The sequence below is a fragment of the Microtus ochrogaster genome, unplaced genomic scaffold (assembly GCF_000317375.1).
Source record: "Microtus ochrogaster isolate Prairie Vole_2 unplaced genomic scaffold, MicOch1.0 UNK43, whole genome shotgun sequence".
Classification (NCBI taxonomy): Eukaryota; Metazoa; Chordata; class Mammalia; order Rodentia; family Cricetidae; genus Microtus; species Microtus ochrogaster.
In genome coordinates this window covers 1,725,471-1,742,530 of record NW_004949141.1, presented here as the reverse complement: position 1 = coordinate 1,742,530, position 17,060 = coordinate 1,725,471, and the positions used below count along the sequence as shown (strand labels likewise).

General features: G+C 50.1%; 2 protein-coding genes across 2 annotated transcripts in view; both read right to left on the bottom strand.

Annotated features, from left to right (window-relative positions):
• Positions 1–227: 227 nt before the first annotated feature.
• On the bottom strand, positions 228–9,176 carry Ap2m1 (adaptor related protein complex 2 subunit mu 1). Its single transcript, XM_005368939.3, has 12 exons — positions 9,063–9,176; positions 6,866–6,982; positions 5,057–5,322; positions 3,847–3,929; positions 3,467–3,472; positions 3,167–3,302; positions 2,928–3,069; positions 2,448–2,567; positions 2,207–2,342; positions 2,009–2,106; positions 1,406–1,517; positions 228–815 (listed from the first exon to the last, which is right to left on the bottom strand). The coding sequence occupies exons 2-12, from the start codon at positions 6,937–6,939 to the stop codon at positions 681–683; spliced, it is 1,308 nt and encodes a 435-aa protein (XP_005368996.1). The 5' UTR covers positions 6,940–6,982; positions 9,063–9,176; the 3' UTR covers positions 228–680.
• Positions 9,177–10,296: 1,120 nt separating this feature from the next.
• Positions 10,297–17,060, bottom strand: part of Dvl3 (dishevelled segment polarity protein 3) — an 11,675-nt gene continuing 4,911 nt past the window's right edge. Inside the window, exons 14-16 of the mRNA XM_013354406.2 lie at positions 13,166–13,381; positions 12,669–13,079; positions 10,297–11,888 (exon numbers count right to left, since the gene is read on the bottom strand). Of these exons, the coding sequence (XP_013209860.2) occupies positions 11,857–11,888; positions 12,669–13,079; positions 13,166–13,381 (659 nt within the window). The 3' untranslated portion in view covers positions 10,297–11,856. The remainder of the gene's footprint in view (positions 11,889–12,668; positions 13,080–13,165; positions 13,382–17,060) is intronic.

Sequence of the window (17,060 nt, the reverse complement as noted above, 5' to 3'; positions counted from 1 at the left end):
TCTGTAATACTGGCACTTGGGAGGCAGAGGCAAGGGCTCAACAAAAATTCAAGGCCATGCCGGGCGATGGTGGCACACGCCTTTAATCCCAGCACTTGGGAGGCAGAGGCAGGCGGATCTCTGTGAGTTTGAGGTCAGCCTGGTCTACACACAGAGTTCTAGGACAGCCAGGGCTTCATAGAGTTACAGTCCCACCCCAACAGCCCCATTGACACTTAGCCAACAACTCCACTCTACAGTTTATTGGGTTTAGAACTGGACCAAGTCACACGTATACAAAACAAAGCATACTATCCCAAAGCAGAGTAGGGATTAAGGGCTGGGGATCTGTTACTGGCCTTTGGGGGAGTTCTGAGGGGAGGAGTAGTCAACCTTCCCACTGCAGAGGTGTGGCCACAGGGTAGAAAGGAGAGGGAGCCACTTGGCTTTGGTCACAAAACTCAGGGCCTGGCACTAAGCCAGGACAGACAGATGGAAGAGAAGCCTCAGAAACCACCCTGCCCAGGAAGCCAGGGACTGTCAGCAGTCCCACTGTGGCGGGTTCAGACCTATACTCAGGGGCTGCTGTAAAGGAAAGGCAGCAAAGCAAGAGGGAGGAAGGACACTGACGAGTGGTCACTGGGGATACTTGGACCTGTGGAAAGGGTGGGTGGGGAGGTGGGCCACCTGCCACTAGGCAGCTAGCAGCGGGTTTCATAAATGCCACTTCGGCCAATGTATCGCACCCATTTGATGACATCATGGTCACTGTAGTTCAGCTTCGGTTCGAATACCTTCAGGTAGCGCACCTTGAGGCCAGAAGGCGCAAATGGCACCTAGGCAGAGGACAGCTCCAGTTAGAAACATGGCCTTCCTATCACATCGGCTCTACTCTGGCAAGTTCCATGGTTCACCCCCCTCATCTACCACAGGGTTTTGTGAATGGCTGGGGTCCAGAAGTAACAGAAGAATGTTGGGGTGGGGAGCCCACTGGAGGTTACCAAGTAGAGTTACTAGGGATCATCTCATGTCTGAAGAAGGCCCAGCTGTGATGATAACCATTCCTTTAAATGTCAGGAGGTAACCAGAGAACTACCTTTGAACATACTTATTCTTGTCAACACTATGGACTGCATAAATTAAGTGGAGAAAATGCTATGTCTGATTCACACAAACAAAGTCAGCTTGTTGTCTTAACTGTCTTTCAAATAGTCTGTTTCTCAACAACTGTTTTGAGACAAGTCAAGAGAAGTCAGATTAAATTCCAACTTCTACTAAGAGGCTTAAAGAGAATGGGTATATCAACTCAAGACAATTCCCAGCCAAGACCCAGTTCCCTCATCCCTAAGGAGCAGAGACTGATCTCAACCATTGCTGACTTTCCCAGCACACACAGCCATGGCACTAGGCCTCCCCTCTGCTATACCTCAAAGTTCATGGAGATGGGGGGTCGAGCCCATTTCTTCTTATCATTGGTGGGCAGAAGCTCAATCTCTGCGCTGATCTGTGATTCCTTCATGCCTGCCATGCGCTTGATCCTAGGAACACAGGGATAATGGGCAGGAGGAGCCTGTGGTAATTTGGAGACTTTTCAAAGCAGGGATTGCTTGTTTTAAGCATGGAGAGGGAGAGGGAATAAGGGCACATGAGCTTATGGGAGGTTCCAGGACAAGGATGAGAGATCGGGACCCTGAGAACTGTTACATCTCAAGCACTTGGGGCTTCAATTTCTTCTTAGATGGATGGGTAAACTCTCCCTTACCCAGACTGTATGCTTCAGACACAAGACAAGGGCCAGTGGGAAACACTTTTGAAAGAGATATATATACAAGCTCAAGAGCAGGCGTGCACACACATGCGCACATATGCACATACACTTTCTCTCTCGGCTAACAATATAAGCACGGGTTCCCAGGAAGCAGGCACACTTCTCTCACCCCATAACCCACACAGGAAGACAGAAGGTTAGACTTAACAAGAAGGTACACTATGGCATCTTGGGCCTGGCTGTGGCCTCCTCAAGACTCACTTCCATACAATGGCGTTCTCGCTGGCCTTGTACTTGGCCTTCCCCTTCATGCAGATCACCTGCACCCCGCTTGTGTTCAGTGGGGTTGGGATCCTCACCTAGGAGTGACACACTTGTCAGTGAGCTCTATGAAGGACTAATATCATCTATCTCTACTCCCCGAGTCAAGTTTTCCTTCTCCAAGTTCCCCGCCCTCACCTCAATCTTCTGGGCCAGAAGTGAGGGTTTGAAGTTGGACTTGATGACCACCTTGACCTCCAGTTTGGTGCGTCCCACTTCCCGCACCAATGGGATCACCCGGAAAGGAAGGATGATGTCCTTGGTAGTACGGTATCTTTGGAGGGGAGAAGAGATTCGATAGCGCAGGGCTGGTCCCACTCTCTTCCTTCCACCCCTCCCAGGTGCACCCCTTCCCTGCCTCCTCACTCCCCAGTGGCACCTCATGAGTTCAAACTCTCCATCAGGCGGGATGAAGCTGATGCTTCGTTCAGAGTCAAACTTGCTGAGTCGCACACACTGGTGGAAGGTGCAGTCATCAATGGCAATTGATTGTTTACCACTGCAAACAGAAGCGGAACTCTCACAGGTACAGTATGTGCCAGACTAAGAGACCACAGCAGGCTAGCCACTCTGGTTATGGGACGCTATCATCAGCGTTCTCACTTGGGAATCCAGGCCCTGCATTTCGAAGTGAGGGAGAACCTTCAGGTTTCTTATCACCCGAGAACCCTGCTGCTAGGACCAAATAAAGGAGCTGGCTCTTTGAGGACAATGACAGTACCATCATTGAATGCTCTTGGAAAGAGATTTAGCAATTCCAGAAGAAATGCAGTTTAAAAGGAAATCTGAGTCACTAGGCCTCACTGAATTCTCAAAGGCCCACCATCTTTGTTTCCCTTGAGCCCCCAGAGTCTGGTACCTCTTGCCTGTTTCATCAGCTGTGCCTTTGCCCTGCTTTTCAATGACAATCTTGTCATTCATTCCAAACTTGCATTCAGGCATGCCACTCAGATAACTCTTCATCACCACCCGGCCTGACACATGGGCACTTAGCACCTGCCCTGAGGACAGACAGAGAAACAGGGCAGCAGCTGAGCCAAGCAGCAAGGCCAGGCTCTGCCCTGCCCCCATTAGTTTTTTTCATGAGATGGCACTTACCTTGTGGGGACATAAGCAGGTTTACACTCTCCAGAACATCTAGGAAGAGTTCATTTCGGCGATACTTGATGCCTTCCCGCCGCCAGCCAATCTGCCCAGTCACCTGGCTGGTGATCTGGGATTGCTCTTCTTTTGTCTATATGATGGAAAGGTGGCAGATGACCTCACTCCTCTCCCCACTCCAACCTCACCACTCTCCTTTCTGTTCACTACTCTATAATCCACCTCCCTCACAACCTTTACAAGGCAGGGCTGGAGAACAGAGCCAAGTTAGGATGGTAGACATGAAGAACAGCTTACCTGATGCTAGAGGCCGCAGGTCCAGCAAAGTCACAACAGGGAGCAGCACAGGAAGCAAAAAAAAAAGGAGAAAGCTATGAGGCTTGAGTCCTAGAGGAGAGCCCCATGCTCTTCTGAGGAACACAAGGTCTCCAAGAGGCCACAGCCCTTGTCATTGGTGTAGAAGAAACCAACTGAGCTGTATTCCTGGTAATGGAGAGGCTGAGTTGGCAGTTTCTGGAATAGAAGAGCTACCCAGGACAAAGCAGGCCTGCAGGAGGCTGAGGCCAGCACTTCCTGTCTAGGACAGGCTCATGAGTCAGCTAGGATAAAGCTGGGGACCAGTGGGAAGGAATGGAGTTTGGGGTGCACCCTCCCTGTGTTTTGTACAATTCAAGTACCTGACTCTTGATGCCCTGCTGAGTGATGAAGGTTTTCAGTGCACCTGTCTCTGAGTTCTGTGGGTAGCCAAAGTCCAGAATCTCTGCAGAAAGAAGGAAATTGTAGCTGGGCAGTGGTGGTACACTCTGGAAGCACAGACAGGTGGATCTCAGAGTTCAAGCTAGCCTGGTCTACAGAACCAGTTCCAGGACAGCCAGGACTAAACAAAGAAAACAAAACAAAAAACAAAACAAGGCAGGGAGGTGGTGCTGCATGTCTTTAATCCTAGCACTTGGGAAGCAGAGGTAGACTGATCTCTGTGAATTCGAGGCCAGTCTGGGCTACAAGAGCTAGTTGCAGGACAGGCTCCAAAGCTACAGAGAAACCCTGTCTCAAAAAAAAACAAAAACAACAGCACTCGGGAGGCAGAGGCAGGCGGATCTCTGGGAGTTCGAGGCCAGCCTGTCTCAAAAAAACAAAACAAACAAACAAACAAACAAAAAAAACAAAAATCCAAACAAACAAAAACAAGGATATACTATAAAGGAATTACTAGCCTCTAGAGAAAAACAAAGGCTCCTTCCTTTATTCCAGTCCTTCCTCTGGCCTAGGTAGACCTGGCTAGCCCAGGTCTTGATGCCACTGTGTAACAATCTGCAGTAAGGTCTTTCGGCTTAGAGCACTCAGCTTATGATTTGCTGTTCATAATAAAACTTTTTTTAATGTAAAAAAAAAAAAAACACAGAAGAGTCACATGGTCAGTGGGTAAGAGGCTAAAAAAATCATGAGTCCTCATTTTCTCCAGAAAACAGATGTTGTTAACGGGGAAGCAGTAACACACGCTAAGAGAGGAGAGCCGGACAGCCAAAGGGACCTCTAGGACTTCCTCTTCTCCAGGCTCTGCAGCAGTGTGAGATGAGAGCTGGGAAGATGGGCTGTGAACTAGGCTCAAACTGCAAAGGTGAGGCTAATACAGGCCCAGCCGCCGAACTCATCATGCTCCCAGCCCCAAAGAAGACCAAAACTTCCACAGCACACCTGCTGGCCTATTTTTGTATTCTACTTCAAAGCAGCCTTCAGGCCTGGATGTGGACTGGCTGTGTCAAAGCCAGAGCTCATCATCTAAGAAACCAGAGACTCAGAAACAAAGTTCAGAGCATGCGGGAGTCTCCAGATCCCTCCCCAGTTAGGTTAATCCCCACCAAGGCCTTCAGTCCCCAGATGCCTCACCATCCAGCAGCTCATATATGAGCACAAAATTGTTCTTGATGTTTTCCTCACTGATCTTGCCAAAGTAAGCAGCCATTACATCACACATCTTATAGAGGAATTCGAAGACCATGGCAGCATTGACATTCTGCTTGGTGACCGCTGCCAGCCAGATGTTGGACCGCTTAACATGGAAGAAGCTGGTGCGAGCGATGTTTGTGACAGGGCTGCGCACCTGCTGCCGTGCATGGATCACGTTGACCCGAAAGGCATCCACTGCATTCCTCCTGAGGGGAAAGGAAGCGAAGAGTCTGCTCAGCATCTAGGCAGACCTCATGAGAGTCACCTACAGACGCTGCAGCTCCACCCTCCATACCACTGAAATGACATATATCCCCAAGTCAAGGCTTAAATTACTAGGGCTTCCCTTCTTATAGGCTCATGGAAAGAAGGCTATGAGAAGTAGGGAAGTCAAATGATAATAACAGCAGGGTAGGTGGAGCTTTAATAAAGGCCTGACTTCGACTTCCCGGATATACCTCAGCTGCCACCTCTCTAGCTTTCCAGGAAGTTCCAGGTCCTGAAGAGAAAGAAATCTCTATGGGGCCCACCAGTGGGGAAGACCAACTCCTCTGGAAGTTGGAGAAAGTTAGTATAACCTCAGGGAGGACTAGGATCTGACTCCAGAAGTTAAAGGAATGAAAAAAAGATGAAGGAAAACAATCATGTGGAGCAAGACCCCCTACCCGCCTGTACCTGAGTGGCAGCTTGACTGGCTGCTTACCTATTGCTACATCAGCCAATGAGATGGGATGAGAGAAATGACGCCAGCAAGAGGAGGAGAGTGACAGCAAGGAGAGAGAGGGTTAGACGACACACAACACACCAAGAGCGCGAGGAGGGGGCGCACATACCAAGAGGGAGAAGCAGACAAACAGCCAACAGGTAGAGAGCACACCAAGGCATGCAGGGAGTCATGTGGCCTAGCTGTAGCATCAACCAGGACCATCAGAGGTGGGAGGAACAAGAAGGGGTGGGACCAGCCAGGCTCACTCAGGCTAGGCATTGCCACAAAGTCTAGCTCAGCTTCACCACCAAACAATGGATACAGCCACAGAGGCCACACCAAGCTAGCCCATCAGCCAGGGAGACAGGAAGATAGGAGAACTACGACAGATCTATTCCGTGACTATTTAGTTCAAGCTGTCTGGGAAAGAAAATCAAGGTAGGAAGTAGCAGAGGAGCCTAGGTTCAGGTTAGAGCAGTGGAGGATCTCTTAGTCAGCAAAGAGCCATAGCGTGAGATAGAGCGAGAAGCAAGGCTATAGTGAGCTCTTTGTAAGGTCTGCGGGACTTAGGACATGGAGCCATTCAGGTCCACCCAGGCGAACTACAAAGGCAGCATGACCCCTAGAGCGCTTCAAGCCTGTTCACATCCAGGAAGGGCCCAGAAGAAAAAATACAGCTGAGTCAACAGGCCAGAGAGGATTTTACGGGGGTCTAGCGAAGGCTCTCAATATGAGGAGCATTTTGAAAGCAAGCGTTAGATGGATTAGTACCCACCCTGCTACTAACTACACCCACTGGAGATAGCACTCCCTCCTGAAAGGAAGACAACCTGACTGGGAAAAAGCACTCATCTTTAGCAACCAGACCTCAGAGATACAGGAAAAAGAAGGGCAGGAATTCCTAAGCCTGGGAGCTGGGGGTGTCATTCCGAGGGCCTGAGCCTAGCTGCTAGGCCAGTGCCTAATGGGAACCAGGCTATATTGCATGCTCAGGCTGAGGCCACAGGGAGGTGCGGGCACAGCATGCTCAGCCAAGAACTTACCCAATGTCATCTCTGTAGACCCGGGAGATGAGCACCTCCCCTTTGTGATTATAGATGAATAACCCTCCAATCATGGTGGCAGCTCAGTCTCTGGGACCCATTGCTCTGAGAACAGACCTAGGAAGGAACAGTGGGATTAGGATAAAGGAAATCTTCAGAACCCTTGCCCAAGTCCCCAGTGGGACTGTGCAGCGTGGCTCTTTTCCTGACTCAGTCCTCCAGCAAGTGACTCTGCAGCTCTCCCAGGGAAGCCCCTCCCCCTCAGCTAGGCTCCAGTTCCTGTTTATTCCACACTGGATAGGAGAAAGAAATTTCAGAGTGTGGGGCCCAGGATTGAGGCCATTTTCACCCAGCCTCTTCTGAGAGGCCGAGCCAGAGAATAACCCCCACTCCTTCTCCAGTGCTGAGCTCAGCGAGGATTCTTCTCAACCTCCCACTGTGCAGACTATCATTCAGGCTCCTGCCAGTGAGTCACTGGCCTGCCTGCTGATGCAGGAATGGCGGTAGGAATTACTCTAGTTGGCTTGGGCCTGGGACCGCCACCAGGCACAACCTTTAGAGCAAGCACTACCCCTTCCAAGAAGGCAGCAGAGCATGAACCTCTAGAAGCCTACACATTCCAGGAAAGGGTGTGCAGGATGAGGAGGAGGGGGAGAGAAAGCAAGCCCACGGGCTCTAACACTGACACAGGAATGTGGCTGAAGCAAGGCTCCTCTTTCCCAGGCAGTGAGATAAGCAGGCAAGGGGGCAGAGGTCCCAGTGCCGGCAAACCACACTCAATGATCCAAGTTGATTCTAGTCCTTTTAAAAAAGACTTAATTTTTACTTTCATGTGTGTACATGCCAGTGTGGATGCTGTGTGTGCAGAAGCAGTGGTGAGCCACCTCACCTGGGTGCTTGAATCTGAATCAGGTCTTCTGGAAGAGCAGTAAGTACTCTTAAACACTGAGCCCCTGTGACACTTATTGCTGGTCACCGTCTTTCAAAATTTCAAAGTGCAATAAAAATTAGGTCCGGGTGTAGCATTAATTTTGCCATCTACATTGTGACTCTGGATCTGCCGGTACCTCACTTCAAGCCTGATGTGTATAAGCAATGGGCAGGGATAATAGAATGCCTCAATTGTTTAAATTATTTGGGTCAAAACTAGACTGTTTGAGAAAAGGGGTTAATCTGGTTCTAGATTTTCTGGATTAGCCCAGGTATTAATTTCACAGGGGCTAGTTTAACAGACTTCCTGAAACTAGAAAATAAGCCCAAGACCAATGACAAGTCTCTTAAGGCAGTGGACTCATTGGCATCTCACAGTTCCAGAGAAGCTGAGAGGAAAAAAAAAAAATGCAAAATGGAGCCTGAGCAAAGGACCAAGTCCACAGGTATCAAGCAGTAGGTATAGTTCAGGGCACTTGAACCCGCGAGTGCGGGTGGGGGTTGGTGTGTGTGTGTCCTGGACAGAAATGGAATATTTAGTTAAGGGAACAGTTAGCTGTAGTTGCTAGCAATATACTAGGGTGACCCCACAGCAGCAAATACGGCTGTGAGGGGTTCCTGGAGAAGTTCTTCTATGGCAAAGGTCACAGGAGCTTTTGAGGAGCAAAAATCAGCGGAGAAAAGAATGACAGTAGAAAAAAGGAAAGCCGAGAGACAGGGCCTACTCTGCGGCTCGTGAGACATGAGAAGGTGGTGGGGTTTTCTCAGTCTAGGGAGGAGATATCCAGGCCGGGAAGACAGCACGCCGGCATGCGGGGGCTGTCACAAGTCTGAGGGGAAGGAGCCATGGGGATAAATAGGAGGAAGGACTATCGCAAGGTTCGAGACCTGTCACTGTCCAAGGGAGTGGCACAAGGAGATGTCACTGGCCTGGGGGGAGGGGGAAGAGAGATGGGAAGCCTCCGGGTTGAGCGGTTGTCAGGATTCTAGGGATGGGGGCGCCGCGCGGCGTCCCGGCTCTAGGATTCAGGCCCCTGTCTCTCCTCAGAGACGCCGGGCGGGTCACTGGAGGGCGTAGCTCCCCGCCCTTGCTGCAAATCGCGCCCGAGGCACCCCCGCCTGGGCGTCCGCTCCCTCCCGGGTCTGAAGGCTGAGGCCACTCCCGGGTGCGGGCAGTTTTCCACCCAGCGCGGTGCAGGGCACGGCGGGCGGCCACGATGCCCTCACCGGCCCGCTAAAGACCCATAAGTCCAGCTTCCCAGCTCACCTGGAGTCAGCAGCCCCCACAAGGCCGGCCTGGCCACTCTCGGATCCCAAGATGTCCGCCCGCCCCCAGCTCGCCTGTCCGCTGCCTCGGCTTTCACTGCAGTGCTCCCGCCCCGCCCCACCCCGCCCCGATCTCAGCTGCGCCTGCGCGCTTGCCTCCTGAGCGACTACAAGTCCCATCAGCCCCCGCAGCTTTCAAGCAGCTAAATCAGAATGCCCTAGGTTTAGCAAAACTACAACTCCAGACAGCCTTCGAAAAGGAGCCGTCGCGGGCCTTATGCGTCTTGCTTGCGACACGCGTTGTGGTACACTCCACCCATTCATTTGCTTCACCGAGTATCACGGGAAGTGTAGTCTCTTCCATCTTTTCTGTTCCTAGTTAGATTGTTTGTTTCGGTAGGCTTCGAAAGATCAAAGGCTGTTTGTGGAAACCAGCTGTAAATTTTGAGCTACTGAAGTCTTTTATTGTGTCCAGATTCCGAAGACTGGCTGTCTTCACCTTACAAACAGTGCTGAATTTACTGCTCTTTTAACACCACGGTTGATTTTCCCAAGGTGTATGTATCTATTGCAGTCACGACTGAGCCCTTTCCTGGGGATAATTAACCAAAGACAAAGGGTGGGGAGGGAGACTAATTCTCGGCAAAACTAGTAAACGTTTTTCTCCGAAACCCGTGACTGTGATGCACTCCTTTAATTGCAGCGCTTGGGAGGCAGAGGCAGGAGTTTTAGGCCAGCCTGGTCTACATAGGGAGTTTCAGGACAGCCAGGGCTACATAATATCATATCCATCCCAATTTAGTTGTGCATGGAACTAAGAAATTCCGTCTCCCATGACATCCAAACTGAGAGAATGAGGTGGAGCCAACCCTGGACACAAACAGCCTACCCGGTTCTTGCCAAATCAAGAAAATTTGGTTCTTCTCAGTAGGCAGAGATGTCTTATTGCCTGAGCAGGTCCATGACTGCTAAGGCGGGAAGAAAGGAAGGTGGAGGGCCGGGCAAATCTGGTTGCTAACCTTACTATTGCTAGAAACCTCCTACCAGAGGCCAGGGCAGATCAGGATGAAGACCTGACATTTCTCAAAAGATTGGGACTTTAGAACATTATTCAGTGATCAAAACTGATACTTCTAATCCTTGAAGCACCACTGATGGTTTCATGTATCTCTGCAAAAGCTTTGTCTTCCCATCTTACCCATAATGTTTGCCAGTTTAGAATAAATTTGTAATGATAATAATAATAATAGCTACCATTTATTGAGCACCTACTCTATTGTGTGCCAGGCACTGTGCTAGGCACTTTTCGTACAATATCTAATTTAAATCCTCACAACAACCCTGTGAGGTAGGTATTATTATCGTCATTTTACATACAGGAGGACTGAGGCTCCAGAGAGGTTAAATAACTATTACACAACCAAAAATGGTAGAGCTGGAATTCAAGCCCAAACCAACCTGACTCCAAATCCCATGCTCTGTAAATAAAAAAGGAGGAAAGGAACTTGAGAAAGAGTGTCAGAGTGGAAGGGTGTGATATGCTGACTAATGCCATGTAGGAAGAAGGAATGAAGCCCATAAATGTCTCTGGCTGGTGGGCCTCAGTAGACTGTGATAAAGGTCACAGAACAGGAATTCAAGAGGAATAATACTTGGCGAGGGACATATGGACATGCCTATGGAGATGCCCCGTGAGTAATAAAGAGATCTGAAGAGTGGGGGAAGCTGGGGCTGGGAATACATATTTAGAAATGGCCAGCATATCAACAGCAATTGGAAAGAGAATAGATGAGACAGTTTTGGAAAGAAAGTGAGCCAAAGATGGGATCATGGAAACACTGGCACCCAACGCAGGAGCACCGTGGAGGGGTTCTCCAAAGAACAGGACGTGGCAGTCAGAGGGGACTGAAGACAGGTGAAACCAAGTTATGCCTCTAACATAGCCCTTTGTTCATTAAAATCCTCGGAAATATTTGTTAAATGAATGTCAAAATATCCCTACCTCAGTTTGCCCCCAAACATAGGCTAAGGACATCCTGATGGAGGGAGGCATTTTTTGGGGACTGAACCCCAGGGCATGCTAGGCAAGTACTCTACTACAGAGCTACATCCCCAGCTCTCACACCTTTGCCCTGAAAATACAAGTCTGGGTAAGTCAACAGAGTTTTAAAGAAAAAATTGTGACAAGGTGGAAAACAATTTTAAAAATAACTGGAACTGTCTGGAAGTCCCAGTAGTCCTCTTGTATAACTTCAACTGGCCTGTGTTTCCTGGCTCTGCTTTCAGATACCATGGTGAAGATGAGACAGGGCAGGCTGTAAGGGATTCAGGGGCAGGAGGGAAGTAGAGACGACCTGTTTGTTACCTGTTGAGCCCTAGCTTTTGGGCTTTATCCAAGTACCAAGTTCTCAGGAACATGTGCGGAAGGCTTGAGGGCAAGCAGAAAGGGGAGAGGGCAGTTAGGGACCAGCCCCACTATCTAGGAGATGACTTGGAGAAAGGGTCCAGCCCTCTGGGCAGGGACCAGCCCTGAGGCTTATGTAAACTTGCATAGGCACACGTGTGTGTGTGTGTGTGTGTGTGTGTGTGTGTGTGTATGTGTCTGTGAGAGGGGGTGGGGAGAAAATTTCTCTACTTCCCTCTGGAAAGAACAGAGGTGTTATTCTGGGTGAAGCTGAGGTCCTTCCCAGAAGCCTAGTGACCTTGCAGTGTGGGTGTGAGGGATGGACATCCTTGGGGATGCTGAAGCAGAGTTCCTGGTCTCCTTGGAGGCTGGGCCTCCCTTTCCTGGGGGCTCACAGAAAGTCAAACAGCCCGAAATTCTTAGCTGCTCCAGGCCCAGGGAAATTTGAAGGAAGAAAAAGAAGAAAAAATGTTTCAGGCCCAGAAATTTGATGAGCCTGTTGGTTAGTAGGGTTAGATCCGAGGGAACTAGCACACAGGGAAGGCATGGATGGGGGTCCAGGCTCAGCAGAGATAGTCCCTGGAAGCCACCAGTGGCCTGGCACCTGAGGGGGGCTCTCAGGGCTTCTGATTGGGGCTGGGTTCAAGCAGGGGCAGCTGGCATGGATGCCTCCTAGAGGTGGCTGCAGCTGGAGGGTGAAGGGCTGAAGCAGTGGGCAGGGCAGGAAGGGAAAGACCATTTTCTTTCGGTGTCAGTATGGTGGGGTAAAATCAAGATCTCTGAACACATGCTTGAGGAGATGGGGAAAGGGTTCTGGGGAGGGGGCAGGGAGCAAAGTTGGCCATAAGGGTGTGACACCACTGGGCTCAGCTCCTATGTGAGAGGAGCATCGAGAAGAAAGACCAGCAGTGTAGAGGCAGGGACATGAAAAGTCCTGGGAAGCCCGAACTGGGTGGAATGGGTGCTGGTTAGTGGGCAGAGGCACCAGCTGGGCCAGAGGCAGGTTAGGGGCTGTAGCATGGATGAGTACCCCTCATCCTTGCGGCTACCAGCAAGCAGTAGCAGTTAGTTCCATTTATTTCCCTTTTAGGTACCAAAGTAAAAAAAAGACCGACTGATGGAGAAAGGGATGCAGCCGGCTCGGGGGGGGGGGGGTGGGAGCGGAGAGGGGCCCTGATCACATCACATCCACAAAGAACTCACTGGGGTTTCCCATTGCCATGCGGAAGGACTGTCTGCTGGCTGTCAGTTCCGGGGGCACTGAGGCCAGGTCACGGCCTGGAGGTGCTCCTGGGGGCCCCATGGCTGCAGGCGGCGGGGTCATCATAAGCATCGGGGGACCGTAAAGAGGAGGCACTCCGGGCGGGCCATAGCTGGGGTGCGTGTGGTGGCTGCGCAGGCTGCTGGTCAGCGAGTGGTGGCTGCGGTGGCTGTGCTCACTGGCCGCTGGGCCTGAGCGCTCGCTTGGTGCCCGCTCCCGCGGCCCTCGCAGACTGCTGCGGGTAGTGTGGTCTGATTCACTACCACTACCACCTGATTTGGAGTCCCCAGCTTTTGGGTCCTTCTCCTTGCGCCGGTCGCTGCCACTTCGGTTGGAGCCACTGCTTCGACTGCCTGTAAGGATCAAATAGGGCCAGGATGGAGGCACCGAGGTGGCCAGGGTTCCCTGCAGCTTCCTTCTAGCTGGTTCTCTGACTTACCTTCACTGTGCTGACTGCTGGCGCTGCCCCCGCCGTAGCTGTAGCCTAGTTCTGGGAAGCCTGGGTGTGGATTGTAGGGATGCGGAGGTGGTGGGTACTGGTAAGGGAAAGCCATAGGCCAAGGGGCAGCCCCTGGGTGCGGCAAAGGAGCTAGTGTGTCCTGGTCAGAGGCGCCACTGGAGCCATCATGGTCGTGAAGTGACAGGTTGGCCATATCTGTGGGAAGGAGGACTCAGTAAACTGGTCTGTTTTGTGTCCCACGCCCACAATCAGGAGGTCTCCAACCAAAGATGAACTGCAAGCAACAGTGTTAAATTTATGGACAGACTGAGAGACCTGCAGATCTCCTTGGCCACTCCTAATAGCTCTGCAGCCAACCCCCACATCTAATATACAATGCCGTTAAGTTTCAGTAAGGCTGAGGCAAGAGACTCGATATGAATTCAAGCCCAACCTGGGTTACATGGTAAGTTTGAAGCCAGCCTAGGCTCCATTATCAGACTGTCTCAAACAACTGAAAAATAAGAATTCCAAAATGAAACAAAAACAAAGGAGAAATAAAACAAAAACGACCCCATCCACCCATACTCTCTCATCTCTTTTGCCGTTTTCTCTTGGGTTGAGAGGGAAGTAGAGTCAGGGAATGTGGAAGGCTGAAGTACTAGAAGCCCCCAGGTATGGTAGCACTGTGATTCATGAAGCACACTACATATGGGGCTGGAACGATGGCTCAGTGGTTAAGAGCACTGGCTGCTTTTCCAGAGGACCCAGATTCAATTCCCAGTACCCACACGGCAGCTCACAACTGTCTGTACCTTGCGCTCTGGGGTACCCAGCACCCTCTTGTAGGCAAAACACCAATGCACATAAAATAAAAACAAAACACAAAATAACACTACCCGGAAACTCACAAAGGGGTAATCGTCACTTCTCTGGGCGCAGAAACAAAAGTCCAGAGAGGTTAAATGAGCAGCCTGAGTTAACCTAAGCTGCAGACAGAAAGGAAGCAGAGAGATGCTCATATACTTGCCTTCTCAGATGAATTAGGAGGGGGGAGTCTGGGGAAATTGGAAAACTAAGGTGAATGTTTTCTCCCAAGACAAATAATAACTTATTATTATTAAAAGTCCAGGACGAGGCTGGAAAGAAGGCTCAACAGTGAAGAGCACTGGCTGCTCCGGCAGATCTGGGCTCAGATGGCGGTCACAACCATCAGTAACCACAGTTCCAGGGATCCAGCGACTTCTTCTGGCCTTCTTGGGCATTGCATGCATATGGTGCACAGACACACGTGCAGGCCAAGGATTCGCACACAAAAAATAAACACAATTCTTAAAAATAAAAGTTCAGAATGAAGTGGGTATGGTAGCCCACTCCTTTAATCCCAACACTCAGGAGGCAGAGGGGGCAGATCTATGAGACTTCAAGACTAGCTTGGTCTACACAGTAATTTCCAGGATGGCCAGAGAGCTATGTAGTAAGGTCCTGCCTCAAAAGCGGAGGAGGGGTCCAGAATGGGCTGGGTGGGATGTGTGCACCTGTGTCATTCCTGCAACCCAATACACAATAGGTGGAGGGGTAAATTAAAAGAGAAAGAGGAGTTGGCAGAATCCTAAATGAACACATTGTCTTTTAAGCGCCTCCTTTGTAGAAGCTCTTGCCTTGATCACATTTTCCTGGTCCTGTTGTGGAGAGTGGCGATGGCATAGGAGGGGCCAGAAAGAACTCCCATCCTGCTTATAGCTGGAGCTGGCACCGGTGCACTAGCACCACTATTTCCTAACTTTCTTCCATTCTTGAACTTGTGCACTTCCTAAAGGTAAGCGTCCTCACAAGAGCTAGAACTTCCCTGAAGGAAGTTTATAAAGGGCTACTAGGACTGATTACCCTGCTAGGTCATACTCTGCTCACGGCACATCAATTCTAAGAAAGCTATAATTGCCCCCATAGAGGCTATCTATACTATTAGATCTTCTTCCAAGGCCCGAGGTGATCCAGCCAGCTGTGCAGGAAGAAGGCAGGGTATGGGGCTCTGGAACTGTTTATGGAGCCTGCCAGCCAAGCCACTAACTTGTACAGAGGCCAGAGACAGCATGCAGGCAAAGAAGGAAAGCAGTGGCCTGTGCTTGCTCAAATACAAACAGCTGCTGATGTTTGCAGCCTGTAGGCTGCTGTCCTGGGGACAAAGAGTATACTTCAGGGTGAGCACAAAGTTCCTCTTTGAGCCTACAACATTTCCAGCTCAGCAGACTGTGACCCCTCTGCGAAGCAAAAGCCTTTTCTGCTACGCACATCCTGAGCTGAACCTTGGGTTGCCTAGGTGAAGGACCCAGTTGGGCCCAGCAAGAAAATATCTTTTTTTTTTAATATTTATTTATTTACTTATTATGTATACAGTGTTGTCTGTGTATATGCCTGCAGGCCAGAAGAGGGAACCAGACCTAATTACAGATAGTTGTGAGCCACCATGTGGTTGCTGGGAATTGAACTCAGGACCTTTGGAAGAGCAGGCAATGCTCTTAACCGCTGAGCCATCTCTCCAGCCCCAAGAAAATATCTTTTGAGCAAAACTGCCTTAGCTGTCTTGGAAGCTTTATATGTTCCCAGAAGTCTGGGGCCCTGTACTGATGTCTGCTAACAATATTAATAATAAGAAGTGCCTATGAATTTCAGATAATGGAATGTGAAAATCAAAAGTGCACCTTATAATCAATTAAATATATGAACAGTAGGCAGCTTTTCCAGAGTACCTCTTGTGAGTCACACACTGTTCCTGTTCTAAGCAGTTTATATACTTTATGCTGTGTTTGAGACCGCCCTATGGCCTAGGTTCTACTTCCTCCACCTCAGACTTAGGAGTTGGAGCACCTACTGATGTTCACAGGAAGGGGTGACATTTGACCCAGAACTGCCACAGTCCAAAGTCCACCATGACTCTGTAAGAGTTGCTGAGGGCCAGGAATCCTACCCTCTATGAAGGGACAGTGTTTTGTAATATCGGCCACTCTAGTCTCAGAAGCAGTCTGAGCTAGCCGTTGGGTGCCAGCCAGCAACACAGGTATGAAGGAAAGCTCTTTTGGGCAGAGGTGTCTGCTGGTGCTGGGGCTGTGGCTTAGCTGCTGGCGCGAACAAAGGTGTCTGTCTGAGGTCATCTAGAGGCTACCGAAAAGGAAGGGTCTCCACAGGCTACTTGGCTTAACTATTCTCAAAGGCCCTCTCAGGATCAAATTTAAATGCCTTAGTGCAGGTTGCAAAGTCGTCTGCAACCTGACTGACAATTTCTCCAGCTTCATTCCATGGTATGGTTCACCCCTGGGTTCTTAGAAAGACAAGGCTCCCTGGCCAATCCATATCCTGACCCGGTAGTATCTGTTGGTGCATGGTCAAGGGAAGGCTGAACAATGGTTTTGGAGCATCACATACCTTGAGTATGTGTTATGTACCCAGAGCAGTGGGAACTACAACTGCAAGACCTGGATCCAAAGCCTAGCTACTTCGTTTCTAATTCTGTGCCCTGGGGTAGACTATTTACACCAGTAAATCAATCTCCTCACTTGTTAACATGGACAGTCCCCATGCCCCTCCCTAACCGGGAGGTGAAGACTATGGGATGGAAAGACTACACTTCTGAAACTACTGGTTTCATGTCAAGACAGAACAGCTCTTAGAGAATCTGAGGTTCAACAGAGAGATGGAAGACCAATGAAGGGCTAGGCTGGGCTGCTGATATCACAGACCCCAGCTCTGTTAAGTCTACCTAGATTTCCTGGAGTCGGCTACTATATCATACCCTTTACTGCCATCACGACACACCCTCGCTCCATCACACCACACCCTCACTCCATCACACCCTCACTCCATCACACCCTCACTCCATCACACCCTCACTCCATCA